The 24,950-nt window shown below is 41.0% G+C and overlaps 1 protein-coding gene across 4 annotated transcripts in view; it reads right to left on the bottom strand.

Annotated features, from left to right (window-relative positions):
* The window catches only part of SHROOM2 (shroom family member 2), a 116,434-nt gene that overhangs the window by 39,680 nt on the left and 51,804 nt on the right, over positions 1 to 24,950 (bottom strand). For 3 of the 4 annotated variants that reach the window (XM_062488015.1, XM_062488016.1, XM_062488017.1), the window contains exon 3: positions 4,735 to 4,866. In XM_062488015.1, coding sequence (XP_062343999.1) covers positions 4,735 to 4,866 — 132 coding nt within the window. Of the gene's footprint in view, positions 1 to 4,734; positions 4,867 to 6,980; positions 7,086 to 24,950 lie in introns of all 4 variants that reach the window. The other variant, XM_062488014.1, reaches the window with a different exon arrangement.

Genomic DNA, 24,950 nt, shown 5'->3' with positions numbered 1-24,950 from the left:
CATTTGTCTCAAATACCACCTGCATAGGCACCTTAGCAGTGTGGTTTCAAATCACTCTCAGGTTGACACTCTTACAACAACATTCAATTCCATCCAGTCCCACAACACTGTCAGGAAAACTTCAGGAGGAGATGCCAAAGCAACATAAGCTCTGCATGGTCAAACAAACTTTCAACTTTCCTTCCAGAATCCTTACCAGTTTCTCCCTACCACTCTTTCTTCTATAAAATCAACTTTGACACTGTACTTTCTTCAGGTCTTTTGCCAAGGACACTATTCCAAAATCCTGCTGCTTCTGTTACTTTCCTACCCCCTGAGTTTTGTTTAATTTTCTTTCATTTCTTTTTTCTGCCACAGTACCCACCTCCTGTCAATCCAACACAATGATGCTGAGATGACAGTCTTTACAATTATTCCCATCACATCTCCCTGTTTGAACTTCACTGGCAGCTCCTCCTGCTTTTATATACCAAATTCAAATTCTTGCCTTTGCATGCAAAGTCCCTTGGTAGAAATCCCAAAATTATTCCACTTCCCTGTAGCTATAATTATATGAAGCATCTATCAAATCTTGTGCTGTAAAGAGACCTGTGAAAGCTAGCAATAAAATTAGATTAGTCCACGTAAAAAATACAGAGTGATAAAGGTCTTTTCTTCTGTCAAAAAATGCAAAGGTCAACTCAACAGTTATTTGGAATTCAGTACTAACAAAATTGCTTTTTTCTTCCCCCTCTACTACTACAGCCTTTTAAACTTCTTTTCTTACACAACATGGGCAAAAGCAATTTATATTAAATAAGAGAAAATACACTTTATGCTTGTTTTCTAAAAGCATTTTATTAACACAATACACTAGCAATGGCCTCATCTTGTGGGGTTGTAAGTTCTTTCACTTGTTTATTTTCAGCATTTGAAACATCTTGCTTATCTTTAAAAAGGTCTTAATTTTCATCTTAGGCTGATACTGTGCTTCATCTAAAAAGTATCTTGGTCATTACTAGGATTTTTTTTGTCAAAAAATAATGTAAGACAGATATTACTAAGAATTGCTGATATTCCCACTCCCCTGAGCACTAAGGAGATCACAGAACCATTAAGGTTGAAAAAGACCTTAAGTTCACAAAATCCAAACAGACACTTGGCATTAATTAAAAAAAAGATGCCACTTGTGCAGGAAAGTCTCAGTTCACAGGTCTCATGTAAATCTGCTGGTATCAAATGTGAAGCAGAGATCATCAATGTACGAGGTCAAAGCCCTGCTAGAAAAGGCCTAATGGAAACCCAGAAAAGTAGCCAACACTTTAAAGAAGGATAGGAAGGCTTCTAATGGCATGTTACTGCAAACCATGGCCTCCTGTGGTCCTAAACTGCAGGGCAATCCTCCTGTAAACCCTGACATACAAGAGAGTCCAAAAGCCAATTCTCTACCTGAGCCTGGCTGGCATCCCAGGATATCATTCTCTCAGTGGCTGTTTTAGAGCAGATTCATAAAAGCACCTACACTGCTGGTCAAAATCTGGTAGGTGAAATCCAGAAATAATCTACAAACACCATTCCTTGGCCACATTGGGTCCTTCCCAGCCCTGGGGCACCAGCTTCTGCTCCTGGAGCCTTAAATAAATTATCTCATGTCAGCAACTGCATGGGATTACAAATCAGATGCACCTGACCCTAACTGCCCCAAAACTCAGGTAGCCTTCTCAAAGCACACTTGTCTCACAGCCACACCTGTAATACCAGAATGAAGCAGAAAAGGTGGTTGGGTTCATCTGGAGAATCAGGGGCACAGGAAAAAACCCAAGGGCTCCTCAGTTATAGTATATCCTACTACAAGAAAATGCAGGGTTTAAACTTTCAGCAACTTAAGATAGTTCACTTACAACTCCTCCCAGAAAAGTGCACTCAACCTTAGTTTAGGAGAGGTCAGGAAAAAGTCTGCACCATGTTATTAAGGTGTGACTTCTGTGAAAAAGACAGAAGATTCACAGAGGGAAATGAAAGCACCAAAAGCTTTACAAGTTTTAGCTCGCTAGCCTTGCATGAGAAGCATCTAGACCTAGCCTAGTGCTCCCAAGATATCTTAATATTTTTGTATTAAAGTCACATGACAAAAAACCCCATATATATATATAGTACTAGATGTGGACGGCTGGGTTCCAGGACCACCCTCTCTCCTATATACTGATACAGCCTCCTCTGGTCTGTCTTCCTCTAGCTTGTTCCACCTTCTCAAATGTTCAAATTAATCAGACCGGCAAAAAGAAATTCCCAGCAAAACCCAAAAAAACCCTAAAGCAAATCAAACTGCCCATACCTTAACCTAGCAGCAGATAGTATGGAGAGTACTCATGGGGTTGTTTTGGCCAGCCGTGCCCCACTCCACCAACACAAAAAAGTGTCCCTATCCTCCCTTCCCCCACAGTGAACTCCCCATGTTTTACAAGTGATTTAGGGAATTTTCACACTCACAAAGAGAATGCAGGTAGGCACATTCGGAAGAGATTTTAGGCTTTGAATACCAGTCTCAGATGCTCAGCTCAAGGAAGAACATAAAATTCCAGAAACAGCCCAGGGATGGGATGCTTGGTCTACAAATATCCCCTCCTCGGGCTATTTCCATTATCTCCTTGCATACTGCTGCATTCAGCTACTGATTGCTGTGCTTTCCAATCAACTGAGGTTTTTGTGAAATGTACTTGTGAAGTGGGGAATCTCTGAGACTGCTCACCTCTTTTTGCAGATCAGCAATCCCAAAGAACCCCACTACGAAACTGAAATCCCCAAAATACCAAAATCCTTGGGCTGCCACTATGGGAATGCTGGGCCTCCTCCAGCAGCCGCACAGTAAAAGTGGCTGTGTCACTGAAAGGGTCTTGCACAACAGACACCAGGGCTGACAAATCTCCCAAATACATCACCTGTTAAGTGGGCAGCACAGGTAGCCAAAGCGTTCAGGATGGCAGTGACCTGGGAACTGTGCTATTAGACTGTGCTAATGCCACTAAATCTTTCAGCAGCATGTGAGAAAGAATGGTTTTTTATTAGTTTATTTTTTATTAGTGTCTGCCAGCAGTTGCAGCTATTTCTGATATGTGCAGGGAGAGGGCTGCTCTGTTCCCATTCCCCTCTTCCTTTACACCCACAATTTCCTGACCAAACCTCATTTCAAACTGGCATTGAACCATTTTTTTTCTCTTTTTTAAAGTATTGGGACACACCCAGCTCCTATCAAAACACACCTTGAGACATATCGTGTAGTATTTTACTTTCACAAGGTACAAGGACAACCACCAGGAAGAGCAGGAAACATATGATTTACAGCTCAGTGTAGAAGACTCATTAATAGTAGAAATACTCTTCGGCTATAGCATTGCAATGAGGAGCTCTATAGAAGATTTTAGAAACTTCTGAATTTTGTTTCTATGTACAAGGACTTTTATGGTCTTAAAATCTATAAGTCTAAATCAACCCACCTATATGATATTTAAATACAAACTTTAAATCAATGTAAAACAGCAGAAATTGTATTCAAAGTTTCTAAAACTTCTACTAATAAAGAATTACAAAAAACATTTAAAGAAAACCCTTTCTGCCTAATGTCAACTTTATTCAAGGGCAAATAGAAACTCAAAAACAGTAGGGTGCTCCCAAAGAAAACAATGTAAAAACATTGTAAATGTACAACTGTTTGTAAAAATTAGATGAAAAATAAAATAAAATACTGAAATATTAATGTTCTTTTGTTTTGACTACCCCAAAACATTAACCTCTAGAAGTAATGATTCAGCAGAGAATGTAAAGCACTAAGTATATTAAACCAAAGCCTACTTCCCAAAATGCGATTGAACACCAGACTCATTTTCTTTAATGCTCAGTGTAACTATGGCCTAATGGGAACTGAGAAGGAAAAAGTAACTAAAGACAAAAAAATAATACCCCCTCCCCCCAAAAACAACCCCAAGAACCAAGAAAATCTTCCATGAAAATGATAAAGAGTGTCACCTAGGAGCAGGAAACAAACAAGAACCTGTAACCAGACACAAACAGACATTACCTAAAGGTTTAGAGTTTCACAGCTAAAACTGCCTGAGTGTCAGCCTTTCTCCTTTACTGTTGAATGTGACCTAACCAATACTAAGGTGCTTTAAACAGTGAGTGAAAATAATCGGTCCTATTACCCCTCTAGACAAGCAAGATCACAGATGTAGGGAAGGATTACAGAAAGACAGTTTAACTCATTAAACCAGTAATACCTTAAGAGACGACAGTAAAGCATTCTGCACCTTCTTTAGAAAAAGCCTTTTTAATTGTTTGAAACAGTTTTTGTTTGAAACAAAATTTCTTCTCCCTTTCCTACTTCACTTTATAAATGTTAATTTTTGATGGTTACTTTGCCTTAGGATTTTAGCAGTAGATATTGAAAGGAAATGCAGAGCAAGAAGCATACCCTTGTGATTGCCTTTAATGCCAGTTTCTTACCTTTCAATCACACGCACATATCACAAACTGTTTCAGAAATCCACTCATCCATACGTCAAACTTCCCCAACTCCCCCTTCATGCACTGCAAGGACAGGCAACTCTAAAGAAATATAATACCACGATTCTGTTTTGGTTGTTTTAAAAAAAAAAAAAACAAAAAACCAAAAACCAAAATAAACCTCAACAACACGACCTCCATTATTGTTGCCTCGCTGTTAAGAGCTGAATGTGTGTAACTTAAGCAGAGACTCACCTTGCATGATAGCTCGAGTGCCAGGAGGAGCAGGCATTAGATGAGGGAAGGTGTGACGTGGCTGCCTCAGGTTGGCTTTCCGTAAATTTGGTTGCGTGCCAGGAGTGTGGCCTGCAGGCTAGGTCATTCCTTCTGAAAACAACAGAGGCAGAGGGTGCTACTTTAATGCAAACAGTTCAGTAAGGTCATATGCAGCAAAAAATCTAGCAGGGCAGCAGTAAAACGTTTCACAGATAGGACAGAGGCATAACGACTTTAAACACCAGAACTTTCTACATGCATGCCAGTTTTGAAAAGACATCACCATTTCTTTAAAATGCTTGATATGCAGTGAAATGCCTTTTTCTTCTTCTTTTTTTTTTTAATGGGTGGTGAGATCGGTGTTTTTTACCAGGAACAGAGATTGATAAATTTTAAAATGCCTGGCATCTATCCAGAGCTTTAATAGTTAAAGCTAATACTGAGACTTTGAACTCTTTTACAACTCGAAAACAGTAAGGCTTTGGTAAGTTTTTACTGTAGGTCGATGCACATGGGAGGAGCTAGGAAGAAACGAGTTAATGACAGGAAGGATTAAAGTCATGTACATTGTTTCATACAAGTTAGTGATACAAGCAATCCTATTAACTCCAGGCAAGTTCAGCTGCAGCTCTTGAAATGTTTGGCATCCCAGATATGCGGGGAGCTTTTGTTTGTTTTGGTGTTTTCTGGGATTGTTTTTGAAAGAACACATCTCAATAACAGTTCAGTGAATCAGGTAAGTCTCCAAATATCTGCTTGGATATCACCTCCAAATGTTCCTGGTCACCTAACAGAAGAGATCCCTTCTAAGAAGTACAAAAGCAGATTGTTGTTAGAGCTTTGCACCTTAACTGTTTTGGAAAATTGCTCCAATACTCCTCTACCCCTTTCCTCCTGCTCAGGAATTAGTAACTACAGCACTGCCTTCCAAGGACTTGCTGTATGTTACATCACTCAGCACTCATGGAATAAGTGCATTCTTTTTCCCCCTAAGGTTAAATAAGCCTTCTGGGTGGAATTCAGCTAATTCCGTTTCAGTCAGCAGATGCCAATTACAGGTCATTTGTCTAGACCCTCTCAGTCACTTGGGAATGAAGCAGGACCTTCTTTGAAAGTGAAAAGCCCTTCTTGGCTCATCCTGTAGGAAGTGTAATTTAAAATTTAGATGCAGTATGAGGTGTGACAAATCCCATCTTTCGAAGTTCGAGCCTGATAAAAAGGCTTATAGGACCATAGTTAAGATTTTTTAATGCACTTAGGTACTTAAGAAATCTATTACTCCAAGGTTAAGTAGTTTGTCTGAGTTACAGAAGTAATTGGCTACACTGAAAAAGTATTCCATATTTTTAATTTGAACTGTAAAAAGGTACTTGTACACTTTCCCCCCTTATTATAAATTTGTCTGTTATCAGACAGCCACTGTATTCAGAGACCAAAACTAAAGCCAGTGTCTTCAAAACAGGCCAGCTCTGAGTACATGGCTTTTCACAGTACATTCAGGAAGGTCTGAAGAAATAAGTGATGAATTGCCTTTCCAAACACTGCATGCAGGATTACAAAAGGAGAATAACAATTCTACAGGGAAACTGCAATTCCACTAACAAGTGCAGCATCATTACTGTCACTAAAAAAAAGAAGTAATTGTTTCCATAACCAAAAGCCTACTCTTCTCAGCATGACAAAAGAGAAAACAGTTAAACAGAGCATCTCTAGTTGCTCTTTCTTGGTAGGACATGACATTCAGAGAGTAGAGGAGCCCCAGTACTCTCAGTGCAAACAAGTGCAAAAGATTCTGCTCAGTCTTGCGATGACAGGCTCCAGACAGTCCTTGCTTGCTCCAAGCTTGTGTGCAGGTATGGGAAAAGTTATGATTCCACTGTTCAGCTGCACAGAACATCACATGTCCTTTCCCCCCCCACTGTTCACCTTGAACACAACTGACACCAACTCAGCAAACCACAAATACCCGTTACAGCCAATTCAGTAGATCTAGGCATCAATTCAACTGAAAAGGTTTATCTTTTATGAGACAATTACTTTTCTACAATATACCACTAAGGAAACACAAGACTAGGAAACTAGCACAATACAAGCAGCGTTTGGAGCATAAGGAAAAGAAGGTTGGGAAGAGGGCTTCTGTGACAGTTTGGGCTTGACAAACGGTAGGAGGAATCCAATCACTGGGAAGAAACAAAAGGGATGCACATGTAAAGTCAGTACTGTACCTCATGGAACTTGTCAAGATCTTGATAAGATAGTTTCTTGCTACATGAATGTCATTTTCAGAAGGCATTTTCTGTGCTACAATATCCACCACCACTTTCATCTTCCTGAGCGGTCAAGCAAGGGGAGGAACAGACTAGACTGAGTTGTGGCATAAGGCAAGTCAAGTAGACAAAAATTTACAAGTTCTGTTCAATTTTCTGTATTTGCGGACACACAGTATTTTTGAGAGGTTCATTTTTTTCCCTACATAATAGTCTGAACAGCCTAAAAATACTGGTGGGTTACCTAGAAGGCGGAAACACAGACGCCTGCTTTTGTTGGAAAGTTCACAACATGACTAAAAATTAACTCACCATGCATAGCCAACAGTACTTTCTGATAGTAATTGTAATTAAATGGTGAGAATCTATCCTGCACTTCAAGAAACTACTTTTTCTAAAAAGTGGACTGCAACATAAATATTGATTCTGAAACTCAGCAAAATGGAAAGACTAGAAAGAAGAGATTAGAAGATTCAAAACAGGAGTATTTTGCAGGCAACTAAAGAAGCTGGAAGCTGAGCATTTACATTCTAATGTAATACCTCTCTATTACTTCGGAGTGACAGAATGAGATCACCTAAACCTACAATTTAGAAAACCTCCAGCATTAGTGGAAGCATTATTAAAAGCATTTCACTGAAAGTGTCTTTCTACCAGTGCTTTTACAGAAGCTGCTGGAAGGAAAATGTTGATAAGCATAGAAGATTGGTTACAAAAGCAGAAAGATAAAAGGCCACCAGATACAACAACAGAAGCATGTATTTCCACAGCACCATTTTCTCCAACAGAAATTGTATCATTCTTATCTAACAAATAGCACCTCTGTTGTAACCCTGCCATAGAGACTTCTGCATTTGGAGTAACGAAAGCAAAAATGTGACAGGTTGTTCCAGAGGCCTGCATCCAGGTGAAAACCAATTGCTAGAATTGACTTCATAGAACCATAAAATAGTTTGGGTTGGAAGATCAGTTAGTTAAAGACCAGTGAGTTTAAAGGACCCTGTCATGGGCAGGGCACCTTCCACTAGAGCAGGTTGCTCACAGCCTCATCCACGCTGGCTCTGAACCCTCCCAAGAAGAGGGCATCCATAAATTCTCTGGCAACCTGTTCCAGTGCCTCCCCCTCCTCATGGTAAAGAATTTCTTCTTAATATCTAATTTGTCTGTTAATGTCTGTTAATTCCAGCCCCCTGCTGAACGAGCAAAGGCCTGACTGCTGGCAACACACCTCAAGCCTGAGGCTGCACACACTTCCCCGCAAGCAGCGGCAGCCGCACAGGACAGAGGCTGGAGGTGCCGTTTTTCTGAAGCCAAAGCCGCTCTTCATCCCTTCCCAAAGGATCGCTTCCCTTCTTCCTCGTCCGTATCTCCCCGGCCCCGCCCGGGGGCCCGCGCGCGCCCCCTGCCGGCGGCCGCGCGCTGTGACCAGGGAGGCGGCGGCTCCGGCCGTCCCGTCCCCGCCGAACCGCCGCCATTGCTGGGATTATTCCTCATCCCAGCTGAGCCGCCCTCACACCGGCAGAGCTGCGCGCTCTGCTGTGATCACACGCCAGTGGCTTCTCTCCTGGCGGCTGCAGCCCTGGGACTGCAGAACTGCGCTCCGCATCGGCGGCAATCACTGACAGCCAGGGCTCCCCACGGCACATCTAAACACAAGCGAGCATTAGAGGCCAGTCCTTGCAAATGCAGTGTTCATCCGTATTTGCTGCAACAGGAAATAAGTCATGGAATCAATCAAAGAATGGTTTGGGTTGGAAGAGACTTTAAAGATTGTCTCGTTCCAACCCTTCCGAGGAACGCAGGGACACCTTCCACTAGACCAGACCATGTGCCCAGAGCCCCATCCAATCTGGTCTGAATATTTTTACAGTATGGACCATCCATAGCTTCTCTGGGCAACCTGTTTCAGTGCCTCACTACCCTCAGAGCAAAGAATTTTTTCCAAATATCTAATATACTCTCTTTCAATTTGATGCCATTCCTCCTTGTCCTCTCACGACATTTGCTTGAAAATAGTCTCTCTCCAACTTCTCTCCTCCCTTTGGGTCCTAGAAGACTGCCATTAGATCACCCCAAAGCTCTCTCTTCTCCAGGCTGAACATTCCCACTCCTCTCAGCTTTCGCACATAGAGGTGCTCCAATGCTCCAGTCTTCTTGGTGGCCTCCTTTGGACTCACTCCAACAGGTTGACGGTCCTTCCCATGCTGGCAATACCAGAGCTGGATACAGTGCTCAAGGTGGGGTCTCACCCTAATAAAACCTAGGTTTAGAGAAGAAATCCCAATTTTTAGAAGTAAAAGGATGGACAAGTCAGTGTCTCCAGTCAGAACTAAGATGAATCTACAAAGACAAAAAAAAAATCCCAAATCAGAAGCATCTGTTCTTTTTAACTCTTACGCACTGTCAGCCCTAAATCTGAGTAAAAACTGTTGTACGGATAATTTATATAAAAGATTGTTCAAAATATAGATATTCCCTTTTCAGTCACTTTAGTTGCCAGACAGTTTAGACCATGTTCAAAGATACAAACACAAGAATTTGGGAACCACTTAATGTGGTGACGCTGAACAGCAGCTATCAAAATAAAACTCTTCTCCCTCCATTCACCACAATGCAACTCAAAGCTTTTTAGCAGTGCAGCAAAGCCTTTCTGTGGTGTTAAAAACTTTTTTTGTAAAACAGCCCAAGTTCACTTTTCCAAAGTTACAGCAGGAGGTCCAAACTACTGGCAGTCATTTTAAACCTTGTCTAGAACCAGAAATTTGGCCTAATCCCAGTGTAATTGGCTACAAGACATGCCAAAGATGGCCAAGGAAATGCAGAAAGGCTGCAGCCCTGAGATAAAATGGAAACCTGCAGAAGCTTAAAGGTCAAATGCACAATTCACTGTCATTCTCAAACAAGCAGCGTGCTCCAGCACTGCACGTACTGTAAGGTACAGCTCACAAGGTGCCCTTAGATTGTTTCAAAGCCAAATAAACCAAACCACTTTGCACTTGTTTGTCCTACAGAAACAGACAACCAGTTACAAACACTGCTGCCCCACGCCAGCCATGCAAATTAGCTAGGAGGGGTTCCGTTTCTGGAATGTCCTCAGCAAGCCACTCACACGTTTTTTTCTTACTCCATACAGAGAAAATTTCAAGAATTTATAGTGACAGTGCAGGTGTCCTTGTTTGTCCACTTATAAATCCCAAACAGCTTCCTCATCCTCAGCTTTCTCACCCCCCCTCCCTTACAGTAACAGTAGGCTAGACATACCAGATTTTTTTAGTAAATCTATATATGCTGGGGAAACAAGAATCTTCCCAATCCATGGTGGTTTTTGCAGTTCTATCTTGTGTTCAGGAAATTAAAACACACTAGAAGACCAATATATAACATAATTAACTGGGTACGCAAAAAGCCACTGTAAAGGAACTGCTAAATAATTTATTCAATGCATTAAAAACTTTTTTTTTTTTAATTTATTTTGTTAGTCTTCTGAAACCTTAGCAGGAAAAAACAAAAAAAAGGAGGTTGAAAATATCACCACGAGTCTGCAGCTACCCACAGGGCCCTCAAATTAAAAGAAATTGACAATGTAACTGCTTTTCATTCCAGAAACTCTTATATGTATTCCTTACTGCAAATTTTAAGAACTCATCCAACCCCTAACCTGGGAGCTATGATTAGAATTGGATGAATTTTCTAAAATGAAGTTTTTTTTTCATGACCACTTAATTTGATCTTTCTTCTTAGCCTCCCATTAAAACAGACAAACAACATTCCTTTCTACAGAATACCAAAGGAATCATCATCCTAGACAGACAAAGACATATTTGGTATTATCTATCTCAGATAATTATATTCATAGAATTCAAATTACTTCATGCTACATTAGTCACCACTGGCAGATATATCTACCAGGGAAATATGGGAATTAAATACCTAAAATTTGGCCAAAAGCTATCACCCAGCAGCAAAATCCTGTAAGGAATGTGAATGGTTTCTTGTGTTGTTCTCAGTAATTAAATACATACAAGAGTTACTCTAATTTAGACTAAACCAGTTGTGATCAATTCCATAAAAAAAGATCTTGATTATGTCAAATGCAATTCCCTGCTCCTTTCCTCTTCCATTTTCAGTGTTGTCCTGTCTCCTGACATAAAGGTACATCTTTATCCTTGGATGTAACAACAAACCAAGCGAGGACAAAGCATCCAAAACTTGAGGTGGAACACTTTTTCTGAAGACAATCTCCTGCTTTATTTCCTCTTGATTTATTTAAAAATAAAGGAAGGAGGGCGGTTTGTGTGTGTGAAAGAATATGAGAAGGAAGAAAAATACAGAAAGCCCCCCTGAAAATTTCCACACAGAAATGGTATATCAAAGAATTCCCCAAATACAAAAAAAACTCCAAAACTTCCAGAATATATTTTGAAGTAAACTTTCACTGTCACTCATCTCCAATAGACACACACATATCTCTCTATATAGATATGTGCATAGATATATGCACATATGTAAAGTGACTTTTTAGGCTTTTCTAGTTCCAAAATATGGCTATAATTTCTCTGACCAGGTTGATGGTTTTTGTATTCCAGCCAGCAGTTTTTTTGGTATTCCCAATACACTGAAGCACTGCTAAAACCTGTCCCACTACCCACTTATGACTTCAGCTCTCGGCTGCTTTCTAGAGCATCACAGCCTCAGCCACTTCCTTTCCCTTCACGTTCTCTTAAGCCTGTCCTACTGCCATACCCTCAAATTCAGTCTTAGATGCCCCAAGTTCCTACAGTCCTGGGACTAGACAGCAGCAACTAAAATGCTTTTTCTAAAGTACTTTCTGTGCCAGCATTCACTGTCCATCCAGAAGAGCCTTAAACATTCTTTCAAGTAAGGACAGATGATATAGTAACTGCATTAGTCCCTCCAAAAAGCCAATAAACAGTGCCTTCCCAGGTGAGGCAGAAACATCAGTACTTGAAATTTTAACTGTAGAGGTATCACATCATCTCTTAATATTATAGAGATTGAACTTGTGTAAAATGTCCTTTCATGGTGAGCAATAAACTCAAAAAACTCCTGGTAAATATCATCATAGCAAGTACTTGAGGGCCACACCTTTTACCTTTGCAGATCTGGACTAAGCTTTATAAAAACAACACATACCACCTCCTCTTTCAGGGTCACTCCCTGAATACAAAAATGCCTGAATGGAACACTTGTTTCAGATGAAGCCAAATCCTGTCTGGATTTACATCTGGCTCACTCACAAAAGGAATAGTTAAATGAGATGCACTGCAGGAACATTTAATTAAGCAAATATTTAGAATAATACTGCTGATCACTATTAGAAACAATATCATTCTTTTCATCCAAAAAGCCCATTGGAGTAAGAAGCAGAACCAACTCAACAGGCCCACACAAAGTCTTTCTGCTCATCTATTTCAGAGCTTGCACTTGTTAAGTGCTCTAGTATTGCTTCTCAGCCAATTCTTACAACATCTGGAATTCTCAAGTAATCTTCCAGATAAATACTGGTCACATCACACAGCATCCAGGACCCATTTACTCTAGCTTAGCCATAAAGGAGACAAAAGATGAGCACAGTACTGTAAAAAATTACAGTAGTTTCCACATTAATAAATAACTGAATAAGATTTTAATGTAGAAATTTTCCCTTAAGGCATCTTAGTCTCAGAAGGACAACAGAGATTTGAAAGAAAAATCTGCTCCAGAAAAGAAACAAAAAACCTAACCAAACCAACAAAAGGAAAAAAAAAAAAAGAAAAAAAAAAATCAACCCCACCAACAAAAAAACCCCAAACCAAAACCAACCAACCCCCCCCCCCCCCCCCCCATAAACCTCCTCTTCTGACGACCCCCTTCTGGACTGCACATGCAAGTGCATGTAAAAGTTTCTACTTCCTCCACTGAAATGATGCAGCTATGCAACTGTAAATCACTCTGTGATAGACGGCATGGTTTGTAAGAAGGATTTTTATTCTCATAATAAACTATTTTCAGATTAAAACAGACATTAGAGTTTTGGCACGTTACAGAGTTCATAATTTGGGCAGGAAATCTCAGCTGCCCTAACGTGTGGGAAGCCCAAGGCATAAGGCGGTTACAGTTGCACAATCATCCAAGGTAACTCTCCCTCCTTACCTCCCCAGGCAGCTCAAGTTTCAGGTGAAGTCAATTGTTAGCTCCAAATTAAATCCCGTTCCTAATCTCCAACTGACGACTGAGCCATAACAGCATTAGAACATGCAGCAGTACAATCTCAAACACTTACACATCCATCTACCATTTCTCCATTGGCAAAGGGCAGATATTTCCCTGCAACTTCTTCGAGCGTGATCTACTATCCTCCTATGCCTGTACAAACTCAGGCCAAATACTTCCAGTATTTTGTGGAGACTCATAATGAAAGCAGAAGGAATCTGCATGGGCAGGTATAATGCCGTCTCTGAGAGCTCCTACCACCCTGAGAAATTCAAGCCACCACCCTCCCTCCCAAGGCGGAAGGAAGATGGCAACTGCAGTAAGGCAAGTGAAAGAAGCTGGATCCTCTGCTGAGGCTGGTTCTATGGTCTGCTTCACCTTCTGACATTTCATCCTGTGAAAAACAGAGCTGTTTGCCTTGATATGAATACACTGGGAATAAGTACAAACCTTTATTTTGAGTAGATATATGGCAGTCCTAAAATACTTCCAATCATAACTCTCATTTCTGGGATTCCTGGAACAGCACTGATTTTGCTTGGGGAACTACGTTTTTAGTTGGTTTTTTTATATTTTATTTTACAGAAACTGAACGTGCCAAGATACGCACCCAATTTAACATCATTAAACTTCAGAGCTGGGTTTGGTCACTTCACAGCAAAATAAAAGCTACTTTCCAAGCAAAATTGAAAACAGACTCACTTCACAGCACTAACAGCACAAATCTTCAATAGATGATTTTTCTTCCAGCCCAGATCACACCACCCCTTCAGATCTCAATCTTTAGCCACCCTAATTATCACCAAGAGTAAGTTTTACAAGAGAGTAAATCTGGCAAAAATAGAATAAATGCCCACAGGTTGAAATATGTGGTTGGATACAGAGAAAACAAATCAGAAACTATCTAAATTTTCCAAGCCCAGATCACTTATAATTGATGACAAAATACAGGAAAAACTGCACTAGTTAATATTCATAAATAGTTACTCCTGCTACTGAAGTTTGTTAAAAAGCTGCAGGAACTATCAGCATGTCTCTGAAATGATCAAGTAGTTTAGTAACTGAATTCATCCATGCATTCCTCCTGCATAAACCAAGGTATCTATCTATGGACAATCTCCTAACAGATCACGCAGGTACTATGACTACATTCACATGCAAATTGTGTCTACATCACTATTATTAAACTTGGAGCAGTGAATAGGCTCTAACACTGAACACTCAGCTGTTTGCACTCTATGCACTATATTTAGTCTTCTTCAGATGGGAACCAAAACTGGCATTGTACCACCAGGGTGGTACAGAGCTCCACACAGGTCTAAACAACCTCAAGGAATAGAAAAGGTATCTCCGTATAGAAAAAAAATCACTGAGACACACTGAATAACACATATGAGCTCCCAGTGACTAACCGAAGTTTAGTATTTTATAGCTTTACTCAAAGTTCAGTGAAGTCAACAGAAATGTGTGATGGATTTTATGTGCCAGTGCTCTGTTATGTATGTGTTATTATAAACCAATAGCAACCTGCAGACACTGATCCTAACTCTCTGGGGTCTTTCCCCACAAATACAGTGGGCAGATCCTACCTAAGCAGCTCTCTAGTGTGAGAAGGTCCATTAGCCTCACTAGATCAAGGATTCCTCTAATGGAGCTGACTGACCTGTCTGGTCACCACTAAGAAGATAAGAGAGAAAGACATGAGCCCACGCTGCTCCAGCACCCCACCTTCACAACATATACGTTCTTGAAAAGCAAGAAGCAGTGACTGCCTGGCAGTGACAAAAAAAATTCCCAAATTAATTATTTACCTCCCTCCCCCTTCTCCAAACTGTGTAAGACAAGTGTATTTAAAAGATTACTCTGGTTTCCCCCCATTTTTGCTCAGTACTTCATATTCTTCTTCCCAAGGAGAAATCCCACAACCCTTTCTTTAGATGTATCGTGAAGAACAAACAATTTTGGTCTCACATTTATCAACATACTCATTTCCTCTTGCACTGTTCCACAAAAATCCCCTTCCACCCTTGTGTAAGCTCTGCACATTTTGGCAAACAGCTCACAGCCTGGGAAACTTTTTCCACTGAATTTTCTTTCCACACCACTAAAAGCTCAAGGCTTAAAAACTCTCAGGTCTTGAAACTTAGAGTTTTACTAAGAGTGACTGTGCCACTCTATTTGTCTCTATCCCATACTGGGATGAAGAGACCAGCCCAAGAAAACTGGCTGCAGACCTCTTAGAAAGCAGCAATGCAAACCACCCCCAGTGCCTGGCCCAGCTGGGACACGAGTGGTTTTGCTCAGCAAGACAATGCACAGTGAAGCCTTATCTGTCTGAGAAATGGGAGGTAAATTTGAAAGCACACAACAAAATACTGTTTTCAAAGTCACTTCCCCTCTTCCACACCTGCCACTCCACTTCAACAACTGTATAATGAAATTTCAATGGGATGCATTTGAGACGACAATGCACAGCTTTTTTATCCCCCTCATCCAGCAAGTTACAAAAGACACAAAAAAGCCAAGAGAAAAGCACCCCGAGCGCTATCTTATCCCAGCAATGGAACGAAAGGGTGAGGAGCTGCAGGAGCTCACGGGTGTCCCCACGTCCCGTCCAGCCTGGCAGGAGTCCCCTCAGCCTGGCACAGCCCGGGGTACCTACTCAGGCTCCGTGGCGGGCGGTGCCTCCTCCCTCCGGCTCCAGGCGGAGCTCCCGGGTGGCGGAGCAGCCTCCAGCCATGGAGCGAAGCGGGGGCCCAGGGCACCCTCCGGGGCTCTGTCCCCGGCAGCCGCGGGCGATGCCGGCCGAGCAGAGCATGGGACCCCTCAGCACTCTGCCACCGGCTGTCGTGCTAATCTGCGGCCGCCAGCTTAGGGATATAATTAGACTCACAAAGGAGCCTTGTTAGCGCTCCCCGCTAAGAGGCCGCAGCATTTCAGATTAGTCAGACCCGCCACTCTGCTGCTGAACGCTGCTGCGGAGCTCGGCGGGAAAAAGGTGAGCAAAGCCCAAAAAATGAAACCAGAGGACTACTCCCGACGGAGGAGGAAGGAGAGGGATTTTTAGTTTTCGTTTGAAGTGGTGTTTGACATGGCGCATGAAAAATGCGGTGACATTATGCTGCTGAAACGGTTTGACCTGTTCTATCCTGTTCCGATCTTCTCAGTAAATAGACGGGCAGGTAAAGAGATGGGTCTGGGGCACTGCATTGTAAAGAAGTTAATGTCGCCTACGAGATGACAAAGCTAAAATAAAATCTCTTAAGAGCTGACGAACCATCAGTGTTAGTGGAGAGTTACAGATGTTTTTAACCAGACACTTCTCAGGAAGCAGCACTTCTAAAAGAGGGGCAGTCTGTTACATCCCTAGAAATAAACCTCCTCAGTACACAGGCACTGGTAATCATCACCTACAGAAAAAAGTGGCAGGTACATCCTTGCATCCCCTAGGGACACTGATGTTACAAATTCTGGGGAGTTCTTTCAAAGGACAATTTATTTTAAAAGTCTTCTGAAAAAACAAGCTTTAGTCCATAGTCACACAATTAATCCCCTTCTGCTAGCCAGATTTGCACATGTAAGCTTGCTTGATGGTTGCTGACCATCATTGTACCTGAGGATATAAAGGATACAGTAACAGGCTGCACAGAGTTTCTTTGGGGGAAATGAAAAAGATTAATTATGCTGTAGCCTTAAGGATCAGCACAGCAGAAGGAAAATAAACTTTCTTCTTACACACTGGGCTATGTGCTACAATCACCTTTTTCCTTAGGTTCACTGACCCATCACACTAAACAACAACTATAAATTTTTACTGATTATGTTCTATAAGAGAGCAGACTAATTGCACCACAGCATCCTTACCAACCGGCTGACTCCCATCCTGCATGTGTAAAATGAATGGCTTTTCACAGGTGAAAGCAGGACACATTTATAGTTGTAAAGGAAAAGCTGTAAGTTCTATGGATTTACAGAAATACTCAGACTTCAGGAAGGAGTTTGGCTAAAGGGCAAGACGTGGTCTCATCCAAGCATACATATTTAGGTTTTAATAAGAAATACAGTTAAGTCAGCATATGACAATTACAAATTACAAAGTCCAACAGCTCAACTGCGTGAACCTGATGGAAAGTAAGATGGTGTCCGATGAAAACTTTCTCAGCCAGAGTGATATATTCTATTAAAAAACAACTGCACTTCATATAAAGGTGAGAGTATAGATTACACATAGATGTTAAATCTAATGTAATGAGGTTTTTTTGGAAGTACCCTTCAATAAAGGTAAGCTAAACCTAGCATGATGCCTTGCTTATTAACACGCATGCCTGTGCGAGCATGTGCATACTCAGTCCACAGAAAGGCAGGCTCTGACTTAACAGCTCGCTTTTCTAACAGTGTTTCAGAAAGAGACTAACAACCACAGTTACTGCTGTGTTAATGAGGATGCAGACCTGAGAAATATTATTACTGGTGACTTATATGGAAAAACAGAGAAGTAAAATTCAAGAGGGGAAAAAAACCCTTTTTTTTCCCCCTGAACTTCCAGCAGCAAATCCAGCCTCACTCTACACAACAAAAGAACAAACTGCAAAGGGTAGATACTACTGAATCTGCTGTCTAAAAAAACCACGAGAATTACATCGATACAGTGGAAAGAGATGAGGAAAACTAAGTATTTCCTTAATTTTAAAGAGAAAGAAAACCTGAGCCTCAAAATACAGTTAATTAATAGAATTTTAATTTTTCTTTTAAAAGCCTCTTTTCAGTCTTCATCTCCAATCAGATACTGCTGAGCTGTCCTTCTACACTGCAGCCAAAACAGCAAACAAGCTCATCTTACCTTCACTTCAAAGTCTGCTGGGCATGGCAGTACAATTGCTGGAAAACAGCTATAAACAGTCACATAATTGCTATGACAGCTTTCCCAGAAGACTAGTTGAAATTTTAAAAATACCCCTGAAAGAACTAGGATAATTACAGTGCTTATGTGACATACAGGATCCAAAGATGAACAAAGGTGGGTGATCAGACAAATGTCACACACAAGAATTTAGCCTACAGAAGAAAAGAGACTACAGTCAAGGGCCAAGATCCCTCTCATTCAAAGCCTTCTCTCAAGTGTAAATTGCCTCTCCAAGAGTACAACTGAGTAAACAACCTGGAATCATTACTCCAGTTGCTGTTGGGTTACAGTACAGAAGGAAAGGGAGCCTACATCCAACATCACACACTGGGTATTACTAATGCAGACGTGCTCATAAAGCTATGACACTGGATGCACAATCCCAATAGTATCGAGTCTATGTAGTACCAAATAACTGCTCACTGCTCTTGCAAGAGGAAACTACATCCCAGGTTCAAGGGAAACCCGTGCACACCACAATCTGAGCTTCCAGAAGGCTTTGCCTCCTTACTGAAAATCAAAACAGCTAAAAACTTCATATTAAAAGACAGAATAGGTCAAGAGTTAACTCCCCACCCTCTCCTTTCCTATCGCCAGAATGAGGAAACAGGGATTCAGGGTGAAAAGTTTTCAAGATTTCACCAGGAACACACATATCACTTTCACTTGAAAAGTTTCCCAAATAAATTTTTTGATTCATTTTAATAGCCAAAGTTGTGGGAAGTAACTTGCTCATCACCAAGAGCAGCACCACAGAAACAACAGCATCTGCAAGTCAAGCCAGTTAATGAAGGTGCTCATCCTCCACCTGACTGGCTGCCAAGGCAGATTTCATTCCCCTCCAAGCCTCCCCCCCATCTGTCCACAGGGACAGATATGGCTTTTCACCAAAAATACACCAAAAGAACAGGTTAAAAACCTGAATGCTCAATATACCTGTCCCTTTGGATCTTCTGAGAAACACACTTCGGATGCTTTTACCTAGACTGACCTTCCTGAATTATTAAAATATATATTACCACATTTAATTTAGGAATGCTTACCCAACACAGACTGTTGTGTCCTAAGGCAGAAATTTCTAAATAATATACATATTTTTGAAATCCCTTAAGTCGTTTAAATGAAAGTAACAGCCACAAGAGAGCGCTACCAGCAAAGGATTCAGTCACAGGCAAAAATCACACAAGCTATTCTGAGTAGTTAAAAAAAAAAAAAAAAAAAAAGAAAAAAAAGATTGTGGTTAGGCAGACTTATTTGCACATCTAAAAGGTGCAAAAATATTTACTTCAGACACTTAGTTACAATAGCTCTGATCTTCAAAAGTCGGGAAATATTCTGGGTGTCTCCATTTTTGAAGATGGAATTAGAGATAAAGCAATTACTGTTTCTCTTTGTTTCCAAGGGAGATTAGTCAGCAGTTTTTGGACTGTTTGCACCTTTAAAATTACCTACTCCAACCCCTGAAATTAGCAGCTTTTCTGATATTACCTGTTTTTTTCCTGAATGTTTGTAGCTGACTAAAACTCAATGCAATGACTTAAAACAACAAAACTGAGGCTTTGTTGTTGTTTATGATGTCTATACACTGAGTATCTGAATACCTTGTACTCCCTCCTTACTTATCTTTTCAAGAAAAGTGCCAACAAATTATAACAACAAAGTCAGCCTATTTTTCTGGAAGCAGCAAATGAAACTGCAGCACTTTTGTCCATGCAAAACAGAAGGAGTTCCTGTTTTTGCAATTTCAACTTCTAGTATCTTATCATAAAAGGAAACTACTTCCAAAAAGTATCCCCAAAAAAAGCGACCTAGAAAAAAACAATGCAATTAAAACAATACAATAAAAATATAAGCACATAACTTATGGATGTCTAGGGGGAAGGAGAGGATCTAAAAGAGAAAAGCAGTAATGAAAACAACCTATTAATATTCAGATATTCTTAGAATGGCAATTGAACCAGTGTTTCCATAGACAAGTTACTGATTGAATTCTATTATATGGCTATCTGTAGAAATCCCTAAAATTTCAGCAAAGTAGCATATTCTGTCTTAAATACCAATTCTCACACGCCAAAATTTACACAAAGATCTACACAATCACCTTTTGCCTTGCTGTCAACCATGGCAAGACCTATAAGGCCTGCTCTTTGCTTTCTCCTCCCCATGTATCAGGTAACCAGTTGCTCTGAGCTCCCATTTGACAGTCATCCTGCACCTGAAAAATGGAGCAAACAGCAACACCACACTACAGCCAACAGAGACTCTTTCAAAGAAGCCATGCTGGAAAGAGTATGACCTTGTCACAGCACAGCAGCTCCCTTCCTATCCCATGCTCCAGTAAATTTTATATAAAAATTGCATTTTACCTAAAAAGAAATTAAAGAGACATGCAAAATGCTCTGCTTTTGTCTGTGAAAATAAATAAGTGCAAATAAATTATCAATCCTAGTGCCCCTTGAAGACTTCAGTCATTAACCTGAAGAAATCAGGATTTCACCATCACAGTTTGCTCAAGCTTTCCTCGTTCCTCAGCCCAATTGTACAGGCTTGAGCAAGATGGAACAGCAATTTCATTTATAAATAAGATATGCACTGTCAACAAGGAGACATTAATTTGTATGAGGTATAACATCATAAATCTTCCTGCCTTCTAAATTCACAATAGACTACCATGATAAAGCTCTCATATTCTGGAATTGTTTTTCTTGCTCTGCCTTGGGGAACTAGATAGACACATCTGGATGTCTGAGATAAAAGTGTTGCTCTTAGGATTTATGGTATATTATATAAGCTACATAAATACTTTTCCTTCATCCTTACTTTTTGCACATTCTGCTATCTCTTGATGGCTAGATAGTATTAAACTCCTGATGTCAACCCTCTTACCTCAGTTTTCACCGTGATTTATCAGAATTCCTCAGAAGGATAATAAAACATTTTTTAATGAGTATTTATCTATCATTAGGAAACATCTAAAATGCTTCACACATTGCATAAATCAGTTCTGGCAGGATCCACTTGGAAATTATCATGCCATGTAAAGTGCTAAAGAAATTAACCTTTAAGGTAAACACAAAAGAAGCATTATTCACCACTAACACTGAAGAAAAACAACCTCTGACAGGGCTAATGCTAACAGCAGCAGCAGGAGTCAAAACACAGGATTTTAGGCTCTCTTGCCATGGCTAAGGCTAAGGAGCAGGAAGCAGAGCAGCCTTCAAACACATTCCCCCCTGCCATCTTTGCTCAGGATGGGCAGAGTGAATGCCAGAGCAGCACATGGCTGCCTGTGCCAGCCCAAAACACTGCCTTCAGCAAGAAGGAGCTTGCCACATCCTTAGGGCACACAGCCACAGAAATCCTGGTGCTGCTTGTGGCTGCAAACAACGGGTGTGTTTTGCCTCCCAGCCACTCGCCACAATAAGCTTACCTTTCCATAGTCATCCCAAATTACTTGAGCTTCCTCAGAAACCACATTCCAAATACTGATCTTTCTACTCAGATGTGGTGTATTCCCACACCAATTTCAGCTGTTATTTACCTCACCATGTCCAAGGTGATCCAAAAGCAGGAGTGGGGAAAGGAATTCCTCTTGTCCCAGGGCATTTCAGGAGACAGCCCAGCCCTACTTTGTCTTGATCTTGGTAAAAATACAATAGGCACATGATGCAAATTATGGAGCCTCCCCAAAGAACTGCACCACAAGCTGGTATGGTTAGGTTTTACCCGAGAAAGCGATTTTGCTCTGACACGACCTATGACAGACCAGTTACCATCCCCCCAGAGGGCTTTCTTCCCCATCAGATGCCAGCCCTGGTTCAGCTGCCCACCTGCTGCCAAGGCTGCTCCATGAACCAGATCAAAGAACTGACTCTGGTTTTGACACCAACCCAGCAGAAATTTCCCCAGACTTCAGATTTTGTCATTCTGTCCTTCCTCTGCACTCAGTGTGAAGCACAGGGGTTGTATAACTCAGCAGTGTGGTAGCTGTGACTCTGTGTCAGACTTTGTTTTGCCAGGTGATCCAGTATTATGCAGATTCAGTAGGATCAACCATAAAAATTCCCTGGGTTTCTTGTGCAAGAGATAAGATGCAAATTTCTTCAGTTATTCAGTAACTAAATCTGCAACACACTTGCATTCCTACCCTTCTTTGAAGTGGTCACATTTCTGAAGTTAAGGTTTGGAGTCAGAAATTATTTTAAAACTTCTTCATAATCTTTTCAAATTGGAAGGTGTTACATGTAGTTACTTCCGCAAGCACAGCAGAAAATCTCTACACTCAATATGGTAGATACTTGATGCTGAAATGTGTAAGAAGTGCCAAGTTCTCCAACTTGTCAATCATTCAGGATCTGAAATACGTAATCTAAAATAAAATTTCCACAAGGAGGAAACTGCAACACACTGCAATAGGAGTATTATTCCTTCTCTCCTGAAATTGCACATGTGCATTTCAACATCCTTGACTAGTGTTAAAAAACCCAACCCTCTTAAGTGCTCAAAAGCAATCCCAAACAATTATTTGAAGACATATAAATACACAGATGCACACATTCAACATCCAAAGATCTTCTCTGCCATAAAAAGATCATTCATTTGGTCTTTAATGGGTAGCTTTATAATTCTGTTTCAGTCAGGAGTCTGAAGATATCTACACTGTTATTGAACACAAAAAATTATCTGTGTGTGCAGGCAAAAGTGAAATGAGTAAGTCTTCAGATCCCCAAAGTTTAGAAGGCTCACTTGTTTTCCTCTCTCTTGCAAAAGGGGCTGTATATTACCTTTCCAGTACCTACACTGAAATTCACAAGTGGAAGGCAGTTTTCAGAATAACTTCAATGTACGACCTTGTAAAAAGCTATGGTTAGATCCTGTAAGCACTTGTACATTTTTTATCTTCAGTCATGTGAGTGCTCTTACTAAACTGGATGAGACTACTCATGCTCAAAATTAAACATTTTGACAAGTGCATGCATGATTGAAGGAAAAAATCTACTACTAAAAGCCAGTCACGACTCACAAGGTGTTACCACTTGATGGATATCCCATTCCACAAAAAAGCCATGTTGCCCAATTCTGGCAATTACTTAAAAAAACTGAACAGCACTGCTATAAGCAACCTTTTGAATAAGCATATTCAAATTAAAGACTGTTCCTTTTACCTACAAGGAAATGTCTATTATGGCCTTCCTAGTAGCCCAAACATTGCCCTAACAGAGTTGCCTCGGTAAAATATTGTGACATCTGTTGTAATTTTGGCTTTCTGTTACTTAACCTTTACAGGGCTGACTTTTTACACTTGCAAAGAAAAAAATTGTGGAAGCTGCCGCAAAATGAAAATGTATCAGTCATTACATGTATTAGAGAGAATCTCCGGCAGCTGTATAAGACCAACATACAAAATTTGTTCTTTGAAACCCAGGACAATACACCACCAACTGGAGTAACTAAAGCGTAGGATCACCTCAAGCATCCATTACTGTTTCATAAATAGCATAAATCAAATTATGTTCATGCAACTAAGAAGCAGGTGAGGTGGGCAGAAAATTAAGAAATAAAAGTATGTTTTAGATGTACGCCCCACCAAAAAGGCATGGGAAACATCCTGGGTGGTATTGCTAGGGTTACAGGAAAGGGATTGTGCATTCACACTGCTAACATATTGGGTTAAATTAGTGACTGTGATGCAGCCAGGGAAAATGGTTCTCATCAGGGTTTTTTCTAAGGTATAATTTTATGAAAATATAAGATGGAAGTGCGTGTTCCTCCTTTTGTCATGCCCATTCCCCTTTCATCAGTAGTGCATGATCCCACAGCTAAAGGATAAAGAGCACAGTGGAGGCCCAGCCAGCCCTGCATCGGCCCACGGAGAAGGTGGAAGGCAAACCAGAGCAGCAGGAAACCTCCACGTGGGCTGGCCTATTCTGTGAGTCCCCACTGAGCATATGTGCACAGGTTGGTTTATTTGGCAGATGCTCCATTAAACATTCCTTCACAGAAAGATCCTGCTGGTATTACTGAAGCATAGGACATCCGACCCAATGTTCTCCTGAGCTGGGCCTGCAGGTGCTGTGCAGTTTGCATGATGCACCATGTCTGTGCCTATCTGGTTCCTGACAATCTGCTGTTAGCCATGGTAGCTCACTGGCAGCAGCAAAGGAGAAAAAGAGGTGTCCTAGCCTGGTCACGCTGTGTCACATATCCTGAAACACATGGCTTACTCCCTCTTCATCACCAGACCTGCCTGGGAGCAATGTATGTGTCTACACCTGGAACACATTTGTCCATATCTGGCCATCCATCCTGCTCAGAGCAAAAGTGGGGGCCCACAGCAATGTACTAACCCACTTCTTCTCAAGAGAATTTGTGAAGTGGGAGTTTAAAAAAGCCCAGCCCTTCCACAACTGTGGTCCCACAGAAGCGTTCATGCCTTGAATTTAAAAGCTGTGCATCTGTTACAAATACCCACTCCCAAAGGATCTGCAGCAGCACATCCTGTTCCACAGCTGTCAGTTCCAAGAAACATGGGTGGCAAGGGGCTATCACACCTGCCCAACTCTTACTCCAATGGTACATGTATGCAGATACAGCCCTGGAACGCCCTAGTACAGTTTGTTCTATATTTTCAAAGTCTTGTTGAAAATACAGGAATTAAATTAAAAAAAAAATAAAAAGTCCCCTGCTCAGACTGTGACAAATTTCAGTGATCTCCCATCTGAACGTTGTAAACGACTGTCAAGACTTTTATTCACAGATTTCTGCCCAGGTCTCAGGTGCCTGAAACAGTACTGTACAATGCTGGAGCCCTC

This window comes from Cinclus cinclus, chromosome 2, assembly GCF_963662255.1.
Source record: "Cinclus cinclus chromosome 2, bCinCin1.1, whole genome shotgun sequence".
Classification (NCBI taxonomy): domain Eukaryota; kingdom Metazoa; phylum Chordata; class Aves; order Passeriformes; family Cinclidae; genus Cinclus; species Cinclus cinclus.
Note: the sequence above shows the minus strand (reverse complement) of the source record. Positions and strands in the feature narration are given on the sequence as shown.